This window comes from Corvus brachyrhynchos, unplaced genomic scaffold (genome assembly GCF_000691975.1).
Source record: "Corvus brachyrhynchos isolate BGI_N302 unplaced genomic scaffold, ASM69197v1 scaffold310, whole genome shotgun sequence".
Lineage (NCBI taxonomy): Eukaryota > Metazoa > Chordata > Aves > Passeriformes > Corvidae > Corvus > Corvus brachyrhynchos.
In genome coordinates, this window is record NW_008236213.1 from 688,813 (window position 1) to 711,153 (window position 22,341).

At 35.1% G+C, this 22,341-nt stretch overlaps 1 protein-coding gene across 1 annotated transcript in view; it reads right to left on the reverse strand.

Moving 5' to 3' along the window:
- IPO11 (importin 11) overlaps nucleotides 1-22,341 on the reverse strand; it is an 81,661-nt gene that overhangs the window by 50,505 nt on the left and 8,815 nt on the right. Inside the window, 14 exon segments of the mRNA XM_017743798.1 lie at nucleotides 160-265; nucleotides 842-889; nucleotides 2,335-2,425; nucleotides 3,327-3,370; nucleotides 3,635-3,685; nucleotides 3,688-3,744; nucleotides 4,545-4,737; nucleotides 6,016-6,086; nucleotides 7,296-7,344; nucleotides 8,164-8,222; nucleotides 9,163-9,295; nucleotides 10,912-11,115; nucleotides 14,366-14,438; nucleotides 19,804-19,904. Coding sequence (XP_017599287.1) covers nucleotides 160-265; nucleotides 842-889; nucleotides 2,335-2,425; nucleotides 3,327-3,370; nucleotides 3,635-3,685; nucleotides 3,688-3,744; nucleotides 4,545-4,737; nucleotides 6,016-6,086; nucleotides 7,296-7,344; nucleotides 8,164-8,222; nucleotides 9,163-9,295; nucleotides 10,912-11,115; nucleotides 14,366-14,438; nucleotides 19,804-19,904 — 1,280 coding nt within the window.

Genomic DNA, 22,341 nt, shown 5'->3' on the forward strand with positions numbered 1-22,341 from the left:
TCAGTTATCTGTATGCATTTCATACCTCTACTCATTTAGTGGATATGTTTCAAGGTTGAGTATTTTTCAACTCAGCAATTATTAGACATTATATCTTATCAGATTTGTATCAACAGTTTGTATTTAAATGATGAAGGCATAACAAACCAAGATGTTTACCTGTCATGAGAAACTTGTAGTTCTGCTAATAGTTGATTTTTAAACCATTGATCAAAATCCACACTATCAAATAGTTCATAAGCAGCCAGTCCAACCGCATTATACACTGGGGAAAAACAATAGTTATGCTTATTGTTTGCTTAAATGTTAATCTTTTAATACTAAATAATCAGATTAATTTAATATTCAAACCACATTTTGGTAACCTGAACATAATAAAGCAAACAAAACTAAAGCATATCTTTCTTTACAAAGTTTTATCAGACCATGGTGAAAAGGAGCTCTGGTGGAAATAGTAGAAGAAAGACACTATAGAAGAAAGGTTAGATTCTTGAAAAGAGCTAGAAGCCAAAAGAACAATAAGGATCTTATTCTATCATCAAGGATGGTTCCATAAGAAACAATTATTATGTTTTGCCATAAGAGCTCCTCACTTGTAAAATGGACAGAGCATCTCCATGAAAGCACTGAAAGTCATTTACTTGGCAGAGCAGAAAGAACAGTTCAGTAAAGGACATTGCTTGCTCCAGAAAAAAGCCAAAAAGCAGTGTATTTTTACATACACATTTTCAAAGGTCAAGACCAACATCAATCAGAGGAGAATTCATGCAAATTTTAAGAAGTCAAACACATACACAAAAGTGGCTCTGTTACTTCAAAGATAAAGTAAAATTTAATTTACCAGCATCTTTGATCAGTATAGCATTGGTATTTTCCATGTTGGTAGATCCTACAAGCCAAAGTTAAATAAAAAAGTGTCACTAAAACAAGGAATGCAAGAAACTTGCATTTAAAGCACTTAAATGCTTCAAGAAAGTAAGACACGAATTAAGACTGCTTTCACTGCTTTTATTTCGTTTACAAGTTCAGTCATTTCACTTTTGATACTTTGTTCAGTGAATACACCAAAAGCAAATCTCTGCTTTCCTACCCTATTTTTGACTTACTTCTTTGGAGATGAACATTTTTAATAGCAACATAAACATAAGTCAGAAGCAAGTATTTTAAATGAACAGACTCAAAATCTGTAAATTGCAGACAACTGTCAACCACATAGTACTACATCCAAGAGGGTCCTAGACCTAGTTCCCTTATTTTTTATATAAGCATGCCTATAAGTAAATATTTTCCAAAGTTTTAAGAATTAATGGATTCTTCATATCATCTAGTACTTCAACAGTAAATCTCAATTTGAAGAGCAGAAGAAAGCTGCTATGGGCCCCAGGAGAGTTAAAAAAGTATGGATATACCTTTTATCATGGTAGTATTAACTCATGTAATTTTTGGAAAACAAAACACATTACCTATCAACCCTATGATAAGGAATCTTTTACTACTCCCCATATTACAGCACGAGCCATCTCAAAACCTATGTACACAAAGCAATTTATGAAGAGATTCTGTAAACTCAGAAAATCAGTATTTATTTTATTTTGATAAAATTTAATGATCCTTTCTGATAACCTCGAATACAAATTATTGTAAGTCAACTAAGGCACAACTAGGGGAAACAACCTGAGTTGAAATGACAGGGAAAAAAAAAGCCACTCCCACTTATTATCTTTCCTGGCCATTATAAAACTTAGTTTGGGGACAAAGAATCATAAAGTAAAACAAAGAAAATATGAATCATTCCCCAACCTATGAATAATTCAGTCTTCATACAGAAACCCCATGAATTTTTAAAGCAGCTTCTTCAGATTTGGAAAGTCCTCTAGACTCTCCAAAGTGACAGTATAACAAACTTTTTATTTTGAAGTTTTTTCTCCCCCCAAGATTTTGGCAGAGACAAAGCATGAACTGCCTTGCAATATTTGAATAAGAAGTTCCCAACAAAAAACAACCCAAAGAATTCATTCTGCTTGTGGATCACTGCCAAGAAAGTCTGAAACCTCATGAAATTAGAAATGCCACATTTGTGAATCCTCTAAAACATTTATGATGAAAAGCAGAGAGCCTTTAGGACTTTCTCCTCCTAGATACACAATGCATTTCGTTATGGTAAGTTTAGAAGTAATTTTAAAATATTAAGATGTACTTTCAAAAATACAGAGAGAATGCACTATACAATATTAGATATTACAAGGTCAAATTGTTTAATAGTTGACAAGAGTGTGTTATGAATGTAAACAATTCTACATTTTTTATGTCCTTCGTTTTTTTTAAAGAACTTACCTTGTAGACTGTGAACCATTTCCAGAAGAACTGGGGTAAGAGTTTGATTATATTCATGAAAAATATCAATAAAAAGAACTTCTGTGCACGGCTGAAAAATTAAAAGATCTGGTTAGAATCTATTAAAGGCAATTAAAATACATTTTATGCTAAAATTTTCAGTGCTGTATACCTCACACTGAAGGTCTTAATTTAAAACACAATATATTGTAGCAAAATTAGTCCTGTAAGAAATACCACTCTTTCTACAATACATTGTGCTTTAACTCCAGCAAGAGTTTGATGGCTACATCTGTATCAACCAGTTTTGTGGCAGAACAATGAATCTGTGGAGTGAAACAGCTGGTGCTGTGCAGCCAGTGACCACACTGTAGGTGTGTCACAGGTTGTTTTTGTATTGGCTTATTGGCTCTAGGTCAGTGACTTGGACTGAACACCCTTTTACAAGTGGAACATACAAGATGTACCACGCTAGGTATTTTAGTTTTAAAATAAAAATAATCCAGCAGAAAAACCTTGAGATCTCTCTGCAAAGGAAACCACAGCAGTTACAATTGGGAGATACACTACAAGAGCATATTTCTGATCTGAACTGAATTAACTACTATAATAACTAATTAATGAATAAAATTAACTAATAAAGATGCACCTGGAACTTCCTTCACTCATCATGTCTACTGTCTACTAACAAAGTCATAAGTGGTTACATCAGTTATCAGTTTAAAAGAGACAGCTTCTGCTGACTTTAACCAGATGTTACATAATTCAAATGTTGAAGCAAACTCCTTTATCCTCCCTCTTAAAATATGAAGTGCATAGATTCCCGTGTATTTCAGCAAGTTTGAACACTGATAAAAGAATGAAGTTAAACTTGACTAAATCTAAAGAAACTTAAGGATTTTTTTGAAAAATATTACCCATCTGGGTTACAAGACTATCAAGAATTGCATTCAGGAATGTTTAATCGGTTTCTTTCAAACTGAAACACTTACTCTGAGACTGTACTTCCAAGAATCTCCTCCAGTCTCCTCTACAGCTATTATTTCACAAAGGGAAAAAAAAAAGTATTATTTCAACTAAGGCTCAAACAAAGTTTAGCATTTGGATATGAGGATATCATAGACTACTGAGAAATCTCTTGTTATGAAAAGAATGTCTAGCGGGAATATTTGTCCATGTAAGACTGCAGGAAATAAAATGGCCAATATTGCAGCAGGCAATTTGTAGAGACCATGTGGATATGAAGCACATATACAAATATCTAATTAAACTACAACCAACTGTATAGCATGTTTCTTACTGAAGCTTTCTGGATCCTCTTCCCACATGGTCAATTCTTCCTTTGTCAGCAGGGGGATGTGAAAAAAGCTGTCTTTATCTTATGTGCTTCAAGAGTTTCAGGACTGCTGTCTGAAATAAAACATGAAGATTTCAGATTACAATTAAGTGGCTTAATGATCAAAGACTAATCAAGTAAAATTAAAAAGAAATCAATAAATAAAAAATTTCTATCCTCTGAGGAAAAACAAAAAAAGTGTATTTTCATGGCAGATTTTAACTGACTTTCAGGTGGTAAGCAGGTTTTTAAGCAAGTTATCTATTCTGACACATACCAGTATGTTTATGAAACTTTTTTTCAAATTCATAAAGAGAATGCTAATTGTTATCTAGTCGCTGCCACATGTAAAACTAATGTGAAAGGCTGCGGTATTTTTTTAATTCGTACGTATAGCAGTGTATGAAGTTCCAAAATTAAACACAGTCCTACCAAGCAGAACATATGAACTTCTTTATATTCAACTGCATCTCCAATCCACTGTGTTTCTGTGTTTCACTGTACTGGTATCAGTTAATTACAGAAAACACACCATTTTGTCAACCATACCTCACGGGAAAGATGCAACAAACTAGTTGATGAAAATAAACCAAACTCTATACCTCAATACGTTTTAAAATTAGCTCAGTGGAAACTAAAACAATCAAAAAAGAAAAGATATTTGTGCTCCTTTTGCATCTAAAATTCTTTTGGCACATCATTATCTATGTACTTTAATACTATAAAAATTACAATAACAATTGTCAATATAGAGACAGAATCATAAATAGTTCAATAATTATTAAAACATTAATAAAGGAGTTAAATTGTTGGGAATAGCTAGCAAAATGTTTCTCAAGACATAAAAAATTATTTTAGTAAATAGTAGCAGTACCTTCAATATTTTTGGATGGCTTGTATGCATAATTTTTTACAATCATCTTAATGAGATTCATGCATTGTACAATGAACTGCTCAAACACAACTCCTTCACCAGCTTCTGTGAAAACATAGCTTACAGAGAACTCCAGTGATCTCTGAATCAAAGCAGTGAATGAGAAAGGATGTTGATCCAGGAAGTCCAGAAGCTTAAAATAAAAAAGAAAGTAGAAAAAAAGAAATCAAAATACTTTTAGTGAAGTCTTATTAAATGCTTTAGTAAACTAGCTATCAAAAACAGATGCCAATTTATATAAAATTACAGAAAACTGAACACAGACAGGAAATTAGGAAGACATCAGTATCAATTGTTAATGAAGCATTATTTAACAGCTAAATTCTTGATTTGCGTTCAAACTTTTTTTTTTAAGTATGAGGAACAATATCCATTTTCAAATGGACCAGCTTGCTAGTAGTAAATAAAGTATAATCAGCCATACTTAAAACAGTGAATATTTCAGCAGGTAATTCATCCCTATTAGAATCAGTGTAAGTAAAAGAGGTATGAGGGATATATAACTTCCTCTCGCCCAACACCAACACTGCAGTACAAGTATTTGCTTCCTCAACTTAGCTTTTCCATTTAATGGTCTAAAATACACTGGTGGATTCCTTTAATCTCTTTTAGTACTGCAAAAATGCCTAAACCTATATTCTTGCATCTGAATTTCTAGAGGTGGTAGATTACCTATTAATTGAGTTTACTTTCTCTTCAGGTTTGTGAAAAAATATGCACATTTGCAATGTAAGTACTATGACAAAGACCAAAAATAATGTGTCAGAGGACATAGAATAGAATGTGAAAACAATGGGAACTCTGTAGGTTTGGTTAACTTAAAAAAATAAACCAAAAAAACCAAAAAAACAGACCAAGTGTCAACATTAAAATTACCTTCCAATACAATATGCATATAACAGTTACACAGAACCAGCTGACAAGTCCAAGTGTATTACATGATACAAGTCTCAGAAGGCAAGATAGTTTTTTGTTCATTTTCTTTCAATTAACTAGTGTGGACAGTAATTCCATAGACCTAACAAAGCCTTGGAAATAGTGATCTAACTACCTATAAAAAATAAAATGTAAAGCCTATCTCTTCTTTATTCCTTAATACTATTACCATTGCTTTACCAATACTTCCGGAACTCTTCTTTAAACAAATCCTTGCTAAATAATTTACTTATTGGAATGCACTTAATTTTGTTTGAGCTAAGAAAATGTATTCTTCACTGCTGCAACCTACATCAGCATGAGTAAACAGACACCCTTTTCTTCAAAAATACATCTGTTAAAAAAGTTTTAAGTTGCAGTACCTTCCATTTCTTTGAAACGTCAGAAATGTATTCACTTTAAGGCACGTGTCTGGATAAGGACTGCTCCTCCAGAACTACAAACTATACAGTAACTGGAAGGAGATCTTACTTACCACTTTAGTGAACAGAATTATGGTCTTTTCTAGACGATCTCTGCATATGCTTTCTGCTCTTATACTTCTACCTGGTAAATCAGACATTTAACAACTATAAATTTTCAGACTTTCATTTTCTTTCCGGATAGCTAAATTTTAAAAAATTAACACTGGAAAAGAACTTATTTTTACTGTAGTTAAGAGATTATGTCAGCAGAAAAAAGTTCTAGGGCAGAATAAATTCAAAGTCAAATTCAAGGTAATGATTACTGGGAATAAAAAAATCTTAAAACATTTCTCTCAGCTGTAGTGAAATTCACTGCACGCAATCAGGCTACAACAATTGTGACATCATTACAGAAATTCAATGACAAACAACTGTTTAAATAATGCAAGCAATTGCCAGTATACACAAAAAATAAGTATGCATTGAAAATATAAAAATGTCCTTTTAATAAAACTATTACTGCATAATATTATGTGCTTTCCTAGAAACTGCACCTTAAAGAATAACTTATTATGGACACTAGAAAACATTCTGAATTAGAAAAAAAAACAGATAAAACTTTCACTAAAAAAAGGAAAAACCAAAAATGGGCATATTGAAGGAGTACAGGCAGAAACACGATACAATAAATGTAAACACTAATCCTGCAAGGTAGCTGTACCTGCTTTTGCAAAACAACTTACTGATTAGAAAAGTGGAAATTGAAAGGTTCAGCTCAGTTCTTGTCTTAGGACAAAGAAACCCCACAGTCCTCATATTCTAGGGGACTACAATAACCACCAAACTTCAGCACAGGACGGCCTTCAATTCCTTCTATTGAAACTATGCACCTTTCTTGTCAAAAATGAAAGGACAGCCAGAAGGAGCCTGACTGTAGTATAGTAAAAGTGGCAAATGGTGGCAGTTTCCATCTCTTCTAAAAATGAGGCTCAAAGCCCAGATCAGCCATCTTATTGAAGTACAGGCTCCTGAAAAAAGGAACTTCACCAAAATATCAAAATACACATAACTTATTTTAAAAAGATTCTTTCTATTCAGTTTAGATATCTATTCTCATAAGAAGTGTTGTTGAAGTATGACACCAAATACAATTGTGGTGATTTTACTCTGGATACCAAAAGACACTTTTACTGAATTCTTCTTTGATAGTTTCAGCAGCATTTAAAGTAGCTTCGACTTACACAAAAATACGTTGCACCTAAATGATTACTGATGATGCACTAGGCTGTATATTTTCACCCAGCTTCTAATCTTTAACTGTGAAGACAAAGAAAAATATTCAGATACTTACTGCACTCCAGAAACTGTTTCAGCCGTTCAAATATGGCATGTAGAAAACCCTAAAAAAAAAAAAGTGTCTTTTAAAGATGAAGTCTATTCTGCACTAGTTATGTCAGACTGAAGTCGGTTCAGGTGTGTAACCAGCTCAGACATGACCTCATAACTTTTAACTGAACTCTTTGATTATTTTGAACAATATCCTTGTGAAATTAATAATTAGCTAGCAAGCAGACTGCATAGATGATCCAAACTGTCCTTATTAGTATTACATAAACAGCACAGCAACTCTAGTAATAGGAAGGATAGGCAACTACAGACATATCCTTTAAAATATGCTTATCCAGTTCTACCCTCTTCTCAACTTCCTAGCAGAGGACATAGGCTGTAGGTACTCAATTCCTCCAGCAAAACAGGCAGCACTTGCAGTTAAGGAAGGTGCTCAGGTTTCTTTCTCAGACCCTACCCTCTCCATGGGCTGCATACCACAGGCTTTTATCTCAATCAAACTAATTTTATCAGAAGAATATGATAGGACAAGTATGGCATCACATTTATCACTAAACAAAATGCTTTTAACTGGAGGGAAGATAGCACATGTAAGACATCTTTCAGTAAGCAACAAGCGTCACCATCATGTGGTGTGTAAATTAGAAAAGGTGTCGTCTTTTTTTAAACATTAGTGTCCTAGCATTTAGAATCTATTTAGGATCTGACAGCTCTAGACTATTGGTAGGACAACTTTGAGAGAATGTTGCTTGATCTTCCTTTGCATAATAAAAATGTGTGCCTTTCAACGATTTTCAAACATAGCTCTAAGAAAACCGGAAATCAACACAAAAGACTTCTAATCAAGAACGAGAAATGCACATGTCACTTACCATCACCTCTGCATTCCAATGAGGTTCTACAAAGCCATGGACCGTTAGTTTTCGAAGAACTAGGAAAAAGAAATTACTTGTGTAGCTATTTATCAGCTCTTGTTTCAACAAATTTCAGAACACAATTACAATTCCACTTGCCATGCCTTTCTTTCAACTCAAAGCTTTAAAAAACACACATAATTTTAGGTCCCTGGATGCCTCATCCATACCTAACATTCACCTTTGTTGAAATTACTTTAAAATACATCTTGTGTAAAATCATGAAGAGAACTCCAAGAATTACTCAGTCAGGAAGAATTCTGCCAAAACTCTAAGTATTCAACTCCTGAATGATTCTGCAGTAGGAAAAGGGCCAAGTACAATCAAGTAAGGCCCCTAAGACACTTGGGAATTCTCTCAGGTTTATCACTGCCAATAACCCAGAAAAGCTGCATGCTGCATCCTCTGAAACAATTCAGGACATGTATTATCTACATTGCAAGCATTGCACACAAAAATGTCAGTTGTTCAAAGCGGCAAAATAGTCAGGATACGCGTTTACTCCACTCACAAGCCTTTGAGCATCAAACTAAAATACAAACTGACTGCTAAGGCTAGCTTTTCACTGGACACAGGTGGAACCCAATGGAATGAAACTTGTAGCTCAGCTTCCTCAATTCAGTGCTAAAGACATAAAAGCCTACATTACAACACATGTAAGAAAACATCCTGTTATGCCCTCCACTTTCCAACCTCCTAGACATTGACTGCTTACAACATGCACAGTGGAATGCACAGTTTCTCACATACTGAGAAACAAGACTACTCTCTCTCCCCCTTCTGTATGATTAATCCTCCTTCTGCCTTACAGTACAGGTAAAATAAACCAAGAATATAGTTACTCCCAATGGGCATGGCTTTGTTAGAGAATGGGAACTATTTACCAAAGAATTTCTACACATTCTACAATGTGAAGAAAATTGATTCCTTACACTTAACATCATTCTATATTATTACCTTTCAATGACAACAAGGTCCTTTCAAGTGAATTTGCAGCTGCAGCTTCATCCCCTGCACAAATTTGCTGTAGGAATGTATCTGTATGATGATTCCACAAGGAACACGCAAAGCTATAAATACTTGATGTAAGCTGCAAAAAGGAAGATGAAGAATATATTTTGTTTCCTGAATTTTGCTATAGCATAATAAATCCCTACATTTCAAAGGCTGGTTTTGACTATTAAAATATTTAATCCAGCTTCTTCTATCACGGGCCACAATGTTTAATTTATTTCTTTTTGTACTGAGTTGTACTAATCTAAAGATGTTTTCCAGAAAAACACCTTGCCTTAATTTGAAGATGTTACGATACACTCACTGGTTTCCCTGACTACTTGGGTCTATGACTCTTACCTTAAAGAAAACTATTTCCTTTCTTACCTGATTTTCTGTAAACACAGCTGCTGGTATAATATGGTATAATGCTTCAAAAAATTATCAGTTTTCCTCATCACCTCTTCTCCCACAAGACAAGTTGTCAATCTTACAGTTAAATTAATGTCTGAATCAACTTACTCTGGGACACACTTAGCAGTTACAGGTGCAATAGTACTAAACAATGCATACTCCAAAACTAACTTTACTTTGTTGATAGCTGCAAACACTGATTTTTTCCCTCAATTCTTTTAAAATACAGAATGACAAATAGTTTCTAATCAGGCAGAACTGAACAAATCTGAAACTTAATTCACATTACAGTTCACAGACAGTGCTTAGCTGACAAAGATATCTGAATTACAACCATAAGATAAAGTTTTTCTCACTCAGTTAGGCAGCACTTGACAGCTTCATAATTACGGAAATCTGCAGCTAGTCTGCTACACCTTACATCAATGGAGTCACAAGCACGTGACCTGTTTATTTAGTTGCTTTGACTGAGTAAAGGTAAGTAAAGGTCCTATTTACAAGTCAGTCTTCAATACCTCAGACTCCTGACGGTTAAAATTTGATCTTATTGTTACACAGATAAATAGCTAAACCTCTGTAAACAGTCTTCATTTTCTGTGCTCACTAATATTTCAGAAATTGAAGGGTAACATGTTTGACAAAAAAGTTTAACTCACTAAATTCAGTTAGCTGTGCTACATTGTTGTCCAACTCCAAATGTGTTTGAACATGCATGGCCTACAGCCGAAGTTAAATCTGTGTTCTAATCAGTGGATTTTTACAGTGGAGAATGTAAACTGAATGACACAAGATTTGGCATTTGCATTCACATCTTGCCTTTTAATTTATCTGAAGAAGTGGCCTACAAAAACCTCAAACATATTCCTGCTGATGATAAAAAAACCAAAGTATGGTAATATGGAAGTCTAAATCCCAGTATTTCTTAAAGACTATACTGAATTATGAATCCAGAACACACTTGAAAAAACCTCAAAAAATTCCTAGAAAAGTAAGATCATGTACGTCATAAGGCTGATATGCAAATACTGTTCCGTAGACGAAACTCTGCTTCTTTACAAAAATTAACAACATTCAAGCTGTATGCAAAATTAATAAAGATCTCAAGCAGCTCACCCAGAAACTGACTTCCAGTTATTCCACAGTATACATATACCCACAACATGAGATAACTTTTGTTTCAAGGGCAAACATTAAAGTCCACAAACATGCCATTAATGCCCTGCCAGCTAAACTCAGGAAGAAGCAAGCATGTACAATACATGATTTGCATGCTCTACAATACTGCATTACATCACTTACATCATAGAAAAGCTTCCTGTCTGCAGCAAGCCGTTTGGATGCCAGGGTCTTGGTAACATGGTAGAACGTAAGTAGCGCTCTGTGTTGTTGAAGATCATCCTGCACCTTCACAGATTCTACAAGAGTGGGGATAAGTTCTGGCCATTGCCTTGGGCAGTCCACTCTGGCAACTTTAGCAATCAGTACAGAGATCTGAGTTGCTATCTGCAAAAAAACACAGACACCACAAAATCGAAAGGCATTTAGGAAATGAATAATGAAGAGATCAACAGCCAAATAAAACCTGAATCAAAAAAGACTAGGATGGATTGCTAGATTTTTCTGTGCTTTTTCTCAAGCTATTTTTACATTTGCTGAATGCAAATAAATTTGGAGAAAAAAAATTGTATTTAATGTTTGTAGCAAGTATTTACATAAAATACTGAACTTGACACCTGGTTTAAATTTTACATAAAGACCAGTAACTGTATTTATTCTAGAAGACACATAAATGAAGACACAAATATTTGGGAGCCACTTTTTACTTAATGATCTTTTCTATCACTTTCCATGAACATACACTGTTGAATACATATCACCCTTAATTCTACTCTACCTGACTTTTAGACAGAGCCATTCCCAGCCCCAGGCACATGTATGTGTAAGTCTAAACCCCATCCCAGTAGATGGGACTGAGACTCTTTCTTGCTCCAGATCTTCACACCATAGGCCAAGGACACCTGCACCACTTGTACCATCTGACTTTGGTTGTTGGGCCCAAATCCCACGCACACCAGTCTTGCCAGCAGGTGGAACCTGGTCCTTGCAGCACACATGCAGGATGAACAGAGTGAGATTACACAGCAAGATGGGTGAGGGATGCAATCAGAACACAGGACAGGCAGTGGTCATCAGGTGCAGGGTTTGTTCAGACACAGGTACAGACCACTCATGGTTTACATAAGACTGGCCTTTCTTATGCCCTCTTTCTGTCTATTCCACACTTGGCTGCTGTGCAACTCCCTACCCCTAAACATTCCTTAATATATTTTGTATGGTCCCTCAAAACCCCACCTCAAATATCCAAAAATTTCACATTATTGTTTTCCCTGTTCTTATCCCATTCTAATTGAAAAGGTCCTTGACTGGATTACTGAAGCAGATACTCTCTCCTTCGACACACTAGTACAAGCACACTTCCAGCCTGGGGAAGAAGTCAAGTTCTTAGGCCCCCAGAAGGAATCCAAGTGATTTACAGGCCTAAGAGGGATAGCTATGCCCTTCTCCTTCTTTACGGTTTCCTGAGATGTTTCATCTGAAGTCTGACAACCCCACCAAGTTTTCTGTACTATTTATTCCTACCATGCTCCTTAGGGAGAAGAATTGCTTCAGGAAAATGACATCAACATTCTCAAGGACAAACTGGGAGTCTTACTTATTACCAGATCAAATTATGTCAGTTGGCAGGGGGAGCAAATAAATTCCTCTTCCTATGATCACATAGCAAGAAGCAACCTCCCAGGAAGGCCAAAAGTACTTTTATCTTGAGGACTGGCTTTTTAATTGGGAGAAAAAAAAATTGGTGTCATGCATTTGAGGAAGTATTTTGTTCCACTGTTCCCTCCATATGGTAAATATCTTCAGAAGGCATGGAAATATGCTCTCAGCAGATGGTATATTCTCTTTTTCATCTTCACCTCCCCTGGAAGTCAAGTTGTATCATCACATCTCCATACTATGCCTATTTCTCACTTTTTTGTGTTGTTTTTCTTTCTATACAAGAGTCATAATTTTTCTGCCTTCAGTGATGCAAAAAGCACAAGCTGATAGCAACTGTGTTATGAACTATCTATGACTGGAAAAGTGCAGTTATCAGGAGCACAGGATATCAAAACTCAGACGTATCAAGCAGTCTGGGAACTAAATGAAAGGTTCCTCTGAAAGGACACCTCAGGATACCTACAACATAGATTGGGGAACAAGAAGAAAGAAAGGGAGCTGGACTCTGTTAACATATTTCAATATTGCACATAATTATTCAGGCAATTATTTAGACTGCTGCCATAAAACCAAACAAAATTCTCTGCATCCTAAAAAAATGACATCCCAAAAAATATCATAAGGACACACAAATGAAAGCATGAAGCCACTGGTCTTTAAAATGTCAGTTAGAAAGGTTCCAATCTCAACTGCAACTATGGTCTGAGAACTGCCAAGCCGGCATTTTTAGCTATAAAACATGCTGTGCTATTATCTTAGCAGGCAAACTGATGAAATGCTAATGAAGGTATGGAAAAACTATTAATAAAAAGTTCGAATTGTTTTACAAACAATGTAGTTAATATTACGATTTTATAACTGATTTACCTATTTATACATGCAAAAAACATACAAACTCTTGAAAATTAAATATTTACTTAGCAGAAGCATAAAGTACACATGCTTTATGGTTCAGCTTGACCTACTTCATAGCTCTTCTTGGTTAAAACACAGAAGTGAATAATATTTGGTGGTATAGTTTACATTGAAACTATATGTGCAGAACAAATTTTAAAACGCTTTATACGTATCTGCTTTTTTAAAAATTGCATTTGCTATGAAAACTTTTAATTCTAGTCAAAACTGTCATTTCACAGTAGGCTTCTACAGAGACAAAATTACTCTAATTTTGATAAATTGCTCTAATACTAGAAGTTACATTAATCCTGTCAAGAAATCCTAAAAAGTTAAAACTGAACTGTCTACAGAACAGAAGTTTATTTGCAATACCTTTTCTTTCTAATCTTTATCTTATGCCAATCATTTCTGTATTTTCTTGACAAAGTTATTTAAGATCTAGCTCAAAATATTAGCAAATACTTCCTTGCAGAATCTTATACGGTGAAGAAGTTAGCAGAAGACTGATTTATCCAGTATGGGCATATTCTGTGCCCCGAACATTAGTTCTATACTCAATATAATAATAAATTCTTATTCGAATCAAAATCATGGCTTACAATTAGTCACTTTATGTAAGAAAGGACACTATTACACTGAAGCTTTATTAAGCTTATTTAAATTCACTAATGCTGTAATTAAACATCACACTTCCTTGTATGGCCACAGTGGGAGTCAGGTCAGAGAACAGACTCAGCTGAAAAGACCAAAAATCACTCAGGGGAATGTTATTTTTGCGCTACATCGATTCCCTGAACCATTTCACCAAATGGTTGCATAAACAGCAAGGGACAACAAACTGCCACTGCAACACCAAAAGAAAGAAACCACAGAGACAAAACATGTTTCCAACCAAAGTGATTCTATAATTCAATGAATTATGATCTATGGTAAAAGATCTCACTTCAAGATCTGTCTGGAAAGCAATACTTTATTATGCAACTTTATTATTATAATTAAATACTTTGTAAAGAAAGAAATCAAGCCCTCTGTCAAAACAAGCAGCTCTTGGGAGAGTGAAAAACAATCAACTGCTGACCTGATTCACTGGCTCATTAAAGTTGGTGATAAGTCCAGCACGCAATGAAGTTTTTTCTTCTTCAGAAAGAGCACTGTCAAGATATATTTATTACAATATTATTTATTTTCAATTAAAAAACTACTATCAATTCATATGTAACTATCAAAAACACTATCAAAACTAACAAAATAACATCCTTTGCTCTTCCATAACCTCAAGTATCTTTAAAAAGAGAGGGAACAGTGAAAGAAATACTTTTAAGGCATTTTAATCTCAGGTTTTGAGACCTGAGGTGACCTTTGTAAAGATAAATCACAAAAGAGAGTTCACAGAGTCAGATACGCAGATACAGAGTGAAAAAACTTAAAACTGTACAAATTACAAACTGATTGCTCTTACACAATTACTATACAGTTATAACTGTCAGAACTGATGATTTGAACATGAATTTGCCCATGTATACTAATGGACAACGGCCAAAAAATGTCCAGAATAAGGCTATCACCATATCAGATGAGAGCTCGTTTTGTAAAAGCAGTAAGTATTTTCTATTACAAATCTTTTTCTACAAGCAAATCATATAGTTACACTTAAAAGTACAGATCCTTTGAAAATTACAACTTTGTGTGAAAAGTACATGGATACAGTCTCCATAAAATGCAGGGGAAAATAGCGAGCAGGGCAAATTCTAAGCCATAAAGGTTAATTTTCATTCAAGTGCAGCATTGTGGTATCTTAACTTTAAGTGACCTCTATCAGTTTAAGACTGCAAGTTGTAGTATGATATCGCTCCTGTATTACTTCAGACTTTAAATGATTCATGCAATTTTCTTATAATTTTTTGGCAGGAAACATAACACACTGCTTTGAAAAACACTTCGTTGGTATTTACAGCGTATACTATCGGGGGAAAAAAAACCAAAACCAAACCAAACAAAAAGCCCCAACTTTTTCATTTACTGATAGTACCTAGAAAGCTGTTTCTTCTTCATAAAAATCCTTTAAACTATCATCCAAGGTTGTTCAGATGCAACAGTTTCACCTAACATTGCAATGACTTAGAAGCATACATGCAGACACCACATCTCAATGCAGACTAGTGCCTGGAAATTAGGATTAAACACACCAACACAACCACTTCCTCTTGCCTGACCTCAGGCACTGGTATTAACCAGCTAGTTTTATATACTGAGGTGTAAAATTATGTCTAAAGCTCCCTAAAGCATAGGTTTTGCACTCATCTAGACAAATACTAATCTCAAAAGAACTAAAAAATCGAGGCAGGATTTGCCATAAAATTTGCAAAACTATTCTAGTTTTCACTTTCCCTTCACACCTGCACAAAACACAAGTACTCGCTATTTCCTAGTACAAAAGGGCGGCAATTCATTGTTTCACTGGCGACTCAGAACTGTACACTAGGTCTTATTTTCAACGGTAATTATAGCATTCAGAAGCCATGATTTTATTTTTTGTTTTTTAAAATCAAGACTTAGGCTTTAAGGTTTTTTTCCTGCATAGAATTAAATTAAGCCTAAAAACATTTTGGTTAAAATTTACAAATATATTTGCAACAGGAAACGTTTCTCTGCAGGTAACTATTTAATTTATTAATCTAAAGCCAGGAGATGACATTTCAGGAGAATAAATTTTTGCAGGGTTTTTTTTAATATGAAAATGGAGTATATAATTTCCACACATACAGGCATATTCTAAGTGGTTTCTAAAACTTAAAAGTTCTTATTAATACAATTTAAAAAATTATTCTCAATTAAATGTAGATTGTATAATACTTCACTTTCAGAGATAATAGAAAGCACCTAAAACCTGGTTTGTAAAGAAAAAAATATCCTATTTAACTATATTACTCCGTTTACTCTTTTTATGGGCTCACAAGACCCCTGGCCTTAATTACTTTCTCATATTAAACTCATATGCACAGTCCAAGAGGAGCAAGAATTTAGTTCATCACTTACTGTAAATAAAAACACTGTAATTAAGCTTTTGCCATTGCAGACAAAGAAAAGATATAGATTCATGAGGATGAACGCCTCAAATACATAACCTCGTGATAAGCAAAACTGGAAAACAGTAATGGCAAACAAAAAATCTAAAATCTATGCCGATGCAAGTGCCACACAGCACTGTGTGACAGGGTCCATAAGGGTTTGCCGGACCGCGGGGGGAGGAATTCACCGTTTAAATAACACGACAGTGACATCTGCCGGGGAACAGGGACACCCTCAGCCCCTGAAGGAGACAGACCGGCACCACTGTCCTCAGCATCCCAAAGCATTGCAAGAAAGCCAATTCCACAATCCCGTATTTAAAAGTTATAGGCAGGCGAGAAGTTGGGAAGACTGTGTCTCACTCAGCAAGTTATTTCCCTTCAGCATTGAATTAATTATATGTGCCCAATAATTAAAACAACTTCATCTAGACATAAACTTCTCAGTACTATCTACTTTGCTGTAGTCTTTCACAATTTGCAATTCAACATTACTTTGATCTTTCTCTGTGTTTGTGGTATGGAGAAATATATATCCAAATACTTAAAAAATAATTTTGGACCTTTTTTTAAAAAGTCTGATATTTCATATTTGGATTTCTGGCTTATGAGGAGTTATCACTCAAGCAAAAACATGTATTGGAAAGTACTGTTAAAGTTGCTAACATGGTACTCAAATAAGGGAACAAAGTCCACAAGAGACAGGATACAAAAGTAATTGCCTGTAACATCAAAACCATGTTCAACTCTTGAATTCAAGACAAATAATTTTTGAAGAAAATAAAAACACATACAAAATCATCCTGTGAAACCACCTCAGGAGGCTGAAAACAAATTTCAGAAAGAGGCCAAATTGTGCCTGAAAAGAGACTATGACAACTCTAGGGTCTTCTCCACAACTACATGAAAAGCTGCCTGAAAAAGCACGAGGGAGAAAGTTCACGGGCTCATCTTCAAAATCACTCTCAATGAAAAATGCTCTTTTAAGTCTCATCTGTAGATCAAAACATGCTTTGATGTACTCCTATGGATGGAGAGGGGACAGCTGCTGAAATGGGACACAAGATGAAAGACAAAAATTTTGCAAGAACAAAAATGCAGCCTCTACAATGAAGCCTTCAAAAATCATGACATTCAAAGTATGATTGGTTCACAATACAATCGAGAATTCACAGTTCAAATCAAAATTTCTCAAAATGGTCTCAACATGTTCTAAGAGAAACATGATTGGGGTAAGTGCTGACAAAATGTCACATCTAAGAAATTTAGAAAGAAAAACAGAAATGGGGGAACAGTTGAACACAGGCTAAAAATTTACTAGGTGTTTACTCCATGGAATCCTTAACAGCAGCCAACAATTTTTAAAATTTATTTTATACTTTAACTGCATTAAATTAGTGGCAGAAAAATCAGAAATGGGGCAAAATAGTGTTGCACTGGAAATTTAATATAGATTTAACCCACTGAATCTTTAATAGCCAAGAAAAACTTAATTTTTAAATTACATTTCCTTTAAAACTACAGGAAAACTACATTACAAGATTGTTATTTAATTTTTACCTCAAACAGTAAAATTTTAGTCTTTAGTTCTGCAAGAAATAAACCCTGCTTTTTTCACCAGAAATGCTACTAGTGTCTAAAAATATTAACAAATTGAAACAATATTTAACTCCTTCCAACAGTTCTTGCTAAGTACCAGTATTGTAAGCAGAATCCTGTTAACCAGAAATGTCAAAGATATACGCCATCCTTCATGAAAAAAATGGTATTTTCCTTTCACATAAAAAAGAATCCAAATGCTTGCAGATGTTTTGCCATTATATACTAATTTACACATACAAATCCTGTAGTGCTCTATGCAATAATGAAGGAGTACTATTTAAATATGCTGTGGATACAGAATTTTGTAATTTTTCCATCTTTTGGTAGATCTTTGGAAAAGCTTACAATGTAAGGCAAAATACATTGAACTATCTCAAACAATGAAAATCATACTTTGTACCATACCACTAACTTAGATTTGTGATTGTCTTGGGGTGATTTTATGATGTGTATCCCATATCGCTGCCTATGCCCAGAAATTAATTCCTGTGCCTTTTTATGCCTCTAAACTGAGCCTGAGAGGGGGAAGGAAAACTGAGCAAAACTTTCTCAAAGCAGTTTGCAGCTTGTTCAAGGTCACACACAGATAGCAAATTTTTTTCCCAGCTGTGGAAGGGGGAAGGGGAGGGAGGAAGCACCCAGCTTGCTGCTCCTGGGACTGTTTTTTGGCCAGTGGTTCAGCTGCTTTTTCTCCAGAGAGAGACTGAGAGTTGAATTTTTCCTTCTCTGTAATTTCGGATTTTTCCCCTTTTCTACTGGACTGCTTGATTGCTTTAACATCAGAGCACATCGGGAGGACTTTCCACCGGGCACAGAGGGCCTGGCCCTGGCCCAAGCCCCAGCTCCGAGGAGACCAAAGGGAGGACTCGAACACTTTCCCAGGTTTTTCCTCCACAGCAAGAGATCTCATTATTTAGCATTATTTTCCTTTTCCTGTGTGTTTGTTAAATAAATAGTTTTATCTCCTTCACTTTCCTTCGAGGAAATTTTTTTTTTTCCCAAAGCTGGTGGGGGAGGGGTGGTTGTGCTTTCCCTCAGAGGATATATTTCTAAATTTGGCCAAACCAGAACAGTGATCCAGAAAAACTGTACCTAGAATTCCATCTAATACCCATAATCTGACAGTGGCAGTCCCACCTATCTCACTAGCATTTAAGAAAGCCTGAACACTTCCAGAGACACTGAACACTTGCAAGCTTTTATGAGTTCTGGAATTGAAATTCTTCGTGAAAGCACACCTGTTTTTAAAAGGAAAAAAAAAAAAGTCCTTCACACAAAAGATTGAGATGTAATTCTAGGTGTTACATATTAAAATTGCACTTTTTGTAATTTTTAAGTAATTACATGGTGCTCATGAAAACTGCTTATATCTCTCATCTTCTTTGGAGAGCTTTTTCTCCTGCATTATCAGAACAACAAAAAAATGAAGACCAGAACTTGTTAGTACGGTAACTACTGCCTCTTTCCCAAGTACACATTCAAAACAAATCAGCTTAAACAAAATGGAATATCTCACTCACTCTCTAAGAGATTGACTATCTTTAACATCTGTCACTGTCAGTAAATCCAGGTGTTAATGTTGGAACACTTATTGCATCACTTCAAAATCTTTTACCTAGGAAACAGCCTTCTAACTCTGTTTTCAAAAGTAAATCATGAACAGAGTCATAAGAAGCAATATAAAGACAAAATGTTTTATCAGTGAGTCCTGAAGTTGAAGGATGCTGTCACTTTCACCATAAATTCTAAAGTAACTTCTGTGAACTAAGGATCTGCTGTTTTTCCAGTCCGGCAGCCATAACAAAGCCAACTTTAAGACAGTTAAGCAGAAGAACCCAAAACTTACTGTGGTGCGACCCGTCTCCAGTAGCGATCAATTCCATTTTTAAAGTACAGCACAGCTAACCACCTTACATTCACATCCAGGCTATGATTTGTAAAAATATTCTGTTCACAAAAAAAAAAAAAAGAAGAGAGGAAAGAAAAGATTAAGTCAAAAACTGCTTAAGACACCACAAGCAAGACAGAAATTGTATCAACACATGACCTGGTATATGTAGAAATACACACACCTCTGTGCTATGAGTGTACATAAAATGTCTTAATCATCATTTGACAGACAAATGAAACACTGTGTTAAACATATACTTTTAGAGATCAAAAAAAGGTTTATCACTAGCACAAATTTTGATTTATTAAAAAAAAATCCAACTTATATGGCAAATGTATTGCTAATCTTGTCTGGCAGAGAAGGAAATATAAGGGTAATAATTACTAGAACCAGACAGTTATTACACTCTTTAATGACATAGGTCTCAGAAGTCTGTGGCACTGCAGAATACAGGAAAATTCCTTATTCTAGTCAGAATCCAGTCTTCAGGTTATTTCTTCATTACCTTGTCATATGCCAAGAACCATCCTGTCTACCAATACTGTGTAAAACAGTGACCTGGTAGGACTGCAATTCCCAAATTTGACTATGCTTATTCTAGGAAATCAGTTTCTACCAATAAAAAGCTATGTATCTATAGATACATACATACATATGCTTTTATGTATCTGTATATACAGACAAACATAGAGGAGTTACTTTGTACAGTAATGTCATAAAATTAACCAACCAAGAAAAGCTAAATTAAAGGTAGGTTGTTGAATCTCAACATGGGTACTACCCTGAACAGCAGCTTTCCTGTTTTCTACTGCATCAGATGGATCCTTCTCAAGAGGGTGAGACATTATTACTCCCTCCTTTAGGGAGCAAGTATGTGTGAGCTCAGTGTTCTTACTATACAGTACACTGCAGAAAGAGTACACCACTTGTACTCATTGCTTTTAGAAGTCCAGTGTGAAGGGACGTGAAAAATGCAGGGATTCTGGTCAAAAGCATCTGTTACCTTTGGGCGCCATGCCTGTAGACTTATAAACAAACCTTTCAAATAACACAGCACTGTAGAAACCTGGGATCTTATTTTCACTATGAATTTAAAATGTAACTTTCTCTCAAAATCTATTTCTATTAATAGTAACAGCTTTCTAGAGGTAACAGCCAACCTGAAAAAAACCCTAACACACTCCAACCACCAGAAAGCAAACAGACTTACATGCCAACAATGATATCGACTTCCAAAACTAGCAAACTGTAGAAAAATATCAGAAAGATGGTAGCCCACCAATAAACACAACGCAACATGAAAATGATCCCTATGTAATATGCCCTTCTTCCCCAAAGCTTATTCAGGAAGACAGACTGAATCTCTAGAAGACTTGACCTTTCCCCAATGCAACTTAAGCATATCAAAATACAAAGAGCTAACTTCAAACATCACTTCCGCATGATAAAAAAACATTTCAAAATAAATGAAACATAGAAAACCCAAACTACTCATACTGAAACTTCCATTGATCTTACAAACAACTATTCCTCTCCTTGCTAAAATATTTATTAGAAGAAAAGCTGCCGCAGATAAAAAACCCCTTAAAACTAGACAGGGCCTAGATAAAAAATGCGAAAAAGAAGACCAAAGTATCTACATAAAAACAAGTAGAACTTATTTGCATATTCAGCATCTTCACATGAACTTCCTAAAATTTGAAGTATTTAATATAACACAGTAATGCTGTCACAGAAATAACAGGAATTAAGCCAATGTACGAACTGATACAACTTGTACAGAGGTTTTTTTCAAAACCACCCAATTTATCTCTGAATCGAAAGAGAGAAACATAATACCTTCAAAAGAGAAACATAGAAAGTAATGATAGCAATTCCACTAGGTACTAAAAATGGTAGGATCAAAGATGCATGTCTCACGTTTCCTTATAATTTTCTCTGCTCTGAGTGTCCCAGAAGCAAGTGTATATCACAGTAAGTAATTATATTACTTGCCACATCCCACAGATATCAGCTGTCTTACCCACTCGCCATTTACAATTACCTGTTTCCCTGCACCCTTCTCTTCTCCACCAAGAAGGTGCCAACTATTTTCTCTCCCAGACAGCCCACCTGTCATGATCATGTTAAACAAAGAAGGAGACACTTTACTTCTTTTTTGTTTGGAAGACTATGTTGATATTTCACATTTAAAGAAAGGCTGACATGGCCCCAACAAATCCACTTAACCACATAAAAGGAATTATCAGCATCTGATCCTCTTTGATAAGCATTTAAACCTCTGCATTTTTAGCCCTCATATTTAAAATTCACTCATATAAATTCCAGTTACACGTGTGAGTGCTCAACTTGTCTACACCTTAAGGTGTCAGCTCTCACAGCAAATATTCAGAGAAAAAGAAATGTCACCAGTGGCAATTTCTGCTGTTTTCTATCAAGATCATTTACCACCACAGCAACACTATGGCAAAGGCAGTGGGTAAAAGGCAATTT